The following is a 6,118-nucleotide window of genomic DNA, read 5'->3' on the forward strand; positions in this document are numbered from 1 at the left end:
TAAGTAAGTATACATATAATTATAATAAAGTTACAATAAATTAAGTTAATATATAATTATATATACAGTACCTAATTTATATATAATTTATATATAATTATATGTACAGACGATACTAAATTCAATTTACCTGCCTAAACTGTCCGTAGCGTGGCGCTGGACGGCGGAAAGTAGTTTGGCTGCCCGATGACGTTTTACGTAATTATAGGAGTTTTTTTACCGTTGTTTACGGATACCGCCACAATTTTTTCGCAGTCTTATAGGAATCGTAATTATAGGAACCCGTCTTATAAGGGGATCTACTGTATATTAAATGTGACACTAAACTAAATCATCAAAACCAATACAAACAGTATACAATGTAGTGAAGTCTACATAAGTTTAAAAGTCATAATTTGGTAAAAATAATGATATTTGCATACAAAATTTACTTTTAGTAATTTACAGATAATCAATGTTTTTCTATTAAATTTTTACAAGCTGATTGATCTGTTCACAAATATTCATTTGGATTTTATCAGGGTGGTGCTATTTAGGAAAATGTTATTTCAAAGTTTGTAATTCAACATTCATGTAAATTTATCTAAAATAAAATTATTTTGCAAAATAACTTTTTAGGAAAGTTAAACTTTATAAACACTTTATATAAACAAACCCATACATAAATACTGCAGCATGCCTTTCAAACTGTATAGAAAGAAACATAATTAGTGACACAATTTTGGATATTAAAAAAGATAGATAAATTTAATAGCTCCAAATATCTCAAATATTCAATTTTAAATATAAAATTTAACAAATATAAATATCAGACAATACTAATATATAGTTGTTAATGATAATAATAATAAGTGACAATATCATATTAAATAACAAGTTATAAATTCTAAATAATAATTGATTGATTGATCAATATGAGGCACCATTATATTAAGACTATACGGTCAAACAGACACAATTTTGCCTGTTATGAATTAGTGTCATTTGCAATTAGTTTAGTCAGCAAGGACAAAAGATAAGAAACAATACTCTGATCTAGTCTATCTGTGATAAATTACAAAGGCCTGAATCAAATTCAAACCCATATCCCCATAGCAGTAGGCCATGTAATATCTACCAACATAAATATTTTACATAATATTACATTTTAATAAATTTAAACGGAAAATGAAGAATTCTTACAGGCTCCATATCTGGTAATCTTTGTAAGACAATTTCAAAGGAATCAGGATGATAATGACATTTCTTTCCTACTTCTTCTACCAATTGTTCTGCTGTTGTTGAAGCTGGAAGGTTTAAAGTGATTTTCCAATTTTGTGACTATAAAAAAATTTTTTTAATTGAAGTTTTTATAATAAAAAGTTTCATGCTTATTAAAAATGTTTAAAATAATAAATAACTGAAAACATACTTGAGCATTTGTCATATCCCGAACAATGCATAATGCTCGAGGTTCATCAGCAGCACAAAGACTTCCCTAAAAGTCAAATAAATAATGCATATTTATAAAAAAGAAAATAAAACTAGAAGTTAAAATCAAGTTAATAAGTTAACTTTTATTTTTATTTTTTTATACTAAATTTTATTTTTATATTAAATTTTTATAAAATTTAAACTAAATTTTTATTAACTTCAAGTTAAAACTAGAAGTTAATAAAAATCAAATGAAAGCATAACCAACTAAATAGTATGGCAAAATGCACAGTCATACTACACATAAGATAAAGATTTTAAAACCAATCAATATTTCAAGAGACCATTCATAATTCTTTATAGCAAAATCAGAAATAGAAAAAAGAAAATTGGAATCAAGAATCATCTTAACATTAACTTCTTCACAAAATATTCATATTATTATTATTTATTTGTTGTCTTTAATTTAATTAATTTAATAAAAATAAAGTATCATAATTATATTCATGATTATTTTTTATAACAAATATTTAATTTTAACAACCTTAAATCATTCATAACATCATCACCCACTTCTAGTGCCAAATTTCATTCATATTGATAATTAATTTATAATCAACTTAAAATAGTCTGGGTTAAAAATATCTGGTATTTTTCAAATATATTTTGACTTTAGCTAACTCTAAATTTACTATTATTATTAGTCCTAAAAAACATTTATAATACAATATTTTAATTACAAAATTTAATATAAGTTTTCCTATAAATCAGTGTTTTAAATTATTTTTTTATTTCAACCTAATATATTTGTAAAGAAAATAATAAAAAATTTTAGATATATAAAATACTAAATTAAATTTATTACTTGAGTGTGTATTGTAAATTTGTATTATTTAATTAATTTCACACAACATTCTAAATCTTCAACAGTTAAAAGCATTACTCTCCTCATAATTCTAGAAATTTCTAGCTTATGAGTATATTATCACATTGTAGGATATTCTTCAGATATTCCCATCCTTTGTCAATAATTACCATATTCAATATTTTCACTTTTATACTTCACATATTTTAAGTGTATATCATCTCTAAAAATGAGTGGTATTGTCAAAATTTTAATACAGGTATAACTCGCCTTACATCGATAATTGGTTCCAGGAGAGGCGATGTAAGTCGAAAAACGACATAAGTTGAATTTACTTGTCTCCGAATCTACTTGTCACTAGGCTAAACCATAAATTACCATTACCGGCTCTGTATTTTATTTATTAATGCATTTTTAATAATATATGGTTAATAAGGATCTATTTTAAGCTTACAAACAAATAAATTTTAGTTTTTATTATAGTACAGAAAAAAGTAATTTAAATTTACAAATGCATGTACTGTAAATACAGTACATACTTGTAAATAAATATATTTTAATATGATTTTATGTGTGTTAAACGCTTTTCTAGTGATATTACGACTTCAATATTTGTGGCGGACAGATGTAAAGTCGAATAAAATGACTTAAACTTGATTTTTATTTTTCCATATACTTTTTTGACAAATGTTGTATAATCAGGAATGACGTAAGTCGAGGTATACCTGTATATGCTGATTGCAATAGTTCAAGTAAAAGCACTTTTCCATATTCTTGAAGAATCTCTAAAATCCATCATACCCACTTCAATAATATAGAAAAATATTACTAAAATATAGTGAGGATTTTACAAAATGTCAAAAAGAATTCCATCAGTTTAAGGAGGAATAAAAACATTTATATTTAAAAATCAGAAGTTATATTTTTATACCATCCTTTTAGAAAGTTGGTGTGTTTTTATTCTTCACACTTATTTTAATACGGTACTTTTACCATTTGATTTTATCTTTTATACTTTCAGAGTTTTAAGATAATATGCTATTCAGAATTATTCAAAGTAATAGTTACTCAGCTTCAAACTGGACGACTTACTACACAAATTCTCACTAACCTGTCAAAATAGGGTGTCAACTCTCACCTTTCTAACATTTTCAATACTCTCCAGAGATCTTCATGAGGAAATTTGAATACTGGAATGCTCATTTAATATTCATTTTGAATCAATTTTTAATTTTTGCTGTCATGTGCATTACAGAATGTCTTGATATGCAGTTTATAAGCAATAACAAGGAAGAAAGGACAATCTTGAAAGCATGCTTCCCATGCTTTCAAGATTGTCCTTTCTTCCTTGTTATTAAATCAGTTTCCTTCCCTTCTACATAGCATAATTGTACATGTTATACTTTCTACAGGGTGTATCAAAATGACGTTTTAAAAATTTGGGGGATTGTAGAGTATGAAATTTTGAACATTTTGATTTAAGGAACCCATAGCCGAAAATGTGATATAAAGTTTCTACAGCACTTTGCACTTTGCAGTCATACCGACTAAAATTTGAATGAAACAGCAGAATACAGTATTTATGACAAGTTTTATTGACAAAACAATAGAGTACAATCAAACTGTACATCAAATCAGTGGCTGCACTACTTTTAGAGTAAATGTTCAATGTGACAACCACCAACTTCATTACATAATGTGCAATGACAAACCATGTTTTGTCCGACTCTCTGTAAAATGCCACACTCCCTCTGATGAAAAGACCTCTGATGATGGTATTAAATGATGAAAAGATGCATTCCATAAGCTCATGAACTGTTCTTACAGGAGTTGTGTACACAAGAGACTTTACATAACCCCAGAGGAAGAAGTCAAGAACAATAACATGATGTCAATGGACGGAAGGGTAGCTACCAGAGTGAAGGGTGGTCAAGCACTTCCTACTGCTATAGAAACTTTATATCACATTTCTGGCTATAGGTTTCTTATATCAAAACGTTCAAAATTTCATACTCTACAATCCCCCAAATTTTTAAAATGTCATTCTGATACACCCTGTATAATTACATGAAATTTCAAAATTGATTAAATTTATTATCCTTGTTAGTTTGAAATTCAAGAGATGAAATAATTGCAACTTTGAATTATTGAGTTTCAAATTATTCGAGATTTACAAATATCTATACAATATGCCAAATGCCAGGTAACTAATGTAATTTATTAACAAATGGAATATGGATGTGTATACAGAATATTAAATATTAATTAACAAAAATAGCAATGAATGTGAATATAAATGTGAAAGTAAACAGCACATGTCTGGTGAGAACCTTGCAGATTGTCAGATAGGTTTTATAAAAAGTAAAGCAGAATTCCACAAAATGTAGCCATTGGAATTTTGTTAATTTAAAGACCTGAGGCAGACCTTGGTCAAGTTCAAAAACATTTGTCAAAAGTTTTTGTTACTGGACTTTAAAGGTTGTTTAAAGTTTGTGATTTGTTCCAGTATTAAAAAGAAGGTAATTTTAGTTAATTTTACCAGTAATCATTCTTGTGCATAGCCAAGGTTTTAGAGTAGAATAATTTAAATATATAAAAATTTAGTATCAATCAAAAGTATTTTACAAGATTTAACAGACTTTTTTACATTCCAGAATAGTGTATACCTAAGATTCTCAAGAGCAGAGATCTCTGCTAAAAATTTTGATTATAACTGATTTGAATTATGTAACTCATTGAAATGCAATAACTTTTTAAAATTTATTTCTATTTATATAATATATGGAATTCAATATTCATATATTTGAAAGAATAAAAGCATATGCTTTTGTACACCATGTTGCCTTGATTTTAAGACCTTCCATTCTAAAAAGATGCAAAAATTCAGAATAGAATTTTAAGATTTTTAAAAAATGGTGAGTAAAATTTTTAAATGGGTTTATTAAATTTTGTTAAATAATAAATCAGAAAAAATAACACAAATACAATAAACAGATACTGTTTATGAAACAGTTTCCAAACATTAACTTTTCATTTAATGAAAATGAAACATTAGCCAATGTGGTTAGCTAAATTACTTACTGCATCTTAAAAGAGTGCTAATGTTTTTGACCTGGTTAATGAACCATCCTTAGGCATGAATAGTCTTGGAAAATGGGTAGAAAATGCATATTTTTTAAAACAAAAAATATGTTATCTATATATATAAAAATGAATGTGTGTGTGTGTGCGCGCCTGTCCTTCATGCATTACCACACCATTTATCCGATTGCTGTGAAACTTTGGAAAGTTTTTTAATACACTCCCGCAAGGTTTCTGGCATAGTACATTTATCCTATGATAGATGGCACGTGTGTATACGAGCATTTACTGTGTGTTCGATCGATTTCAAATTGTGAAGACCATTTCCCCCCTCCAAAAAATATCTCTATATATGCATTTGTGAACTGTTATTTACGATATTAGTAATAATTTTTGTTTAATCACTTTATTTCAACTTTTTTTTGCTAATTATGTATTCGCTCGAACTTTGGTAAAACCTTAACTGTATCCCGAACAACAACCGAAGCTGTAGAAGGAAATTCGCCTATTTTACCGATCTAGGGATCCCCCTTTTCCAAATTTTAATATCAACTGAAAATAATTTAAAAAGACAAATTACAATAAAATGGTTTATTATCCAACTATCAGAAATTTCACAACATGCCAAGGAAGATAGGAAGGAGCAATTAAATAATTAAAATTATAAAGGATTAAAAAATATATATAAAAATGGGGAATATCGCACTTCTAACAATCTCTGCGAGTGTGTGGGCTAAATTTAAAGAATCTCATTACGTC

The 6,118-nt window shown here is 27.1% G+C and overlaps 1 protein-coding gene across 1 annotated transcript in view; it reads right to left on the reverse strand.

Annotated features, from left to right (window-relative positions):
• LOC111623908 (ubiquitin carboxyl-terminal hydrolase 47-like) overlaps nt 1-6,118 on the reverse strand; it is a 149,881-nt gene that overhangs the window by 120,858 nt on the left and 22,905 nt on the right. The window contains exons 2-3 of the mRNA XM_023366640.1: nt 1,412-1,477; nt 1,183-1,320 (exon numbers count right to left, since the gene is read on the reverse strand). Coding sequence (XP_023222408.1) covers nt 1,183-1,320; nt 1,412-1,477 — 204 coding nt within the window. The remainder of the gene's footprint in view (nt 1-1,182; nt 1,321-1,411; nt 1,478-6,118) is intronic.

Source organism: Centruroides sculpturatus, unplaced genomic scaffold (assembly GCF_000671375.1).
Source record: "Centruroides sculpturatus isolate CEXI.00-Female unplaced genomic scaffold, Cexi_2.0 scaffold250, whole genome shotgun sequence".
Classification (NCBI taxonomy): Eukaryota; Metazoa; Arthropoda; class Arachnida; order Scorpiones; family Buthidae; genus Centruroides; species Centruroides sculpturatus.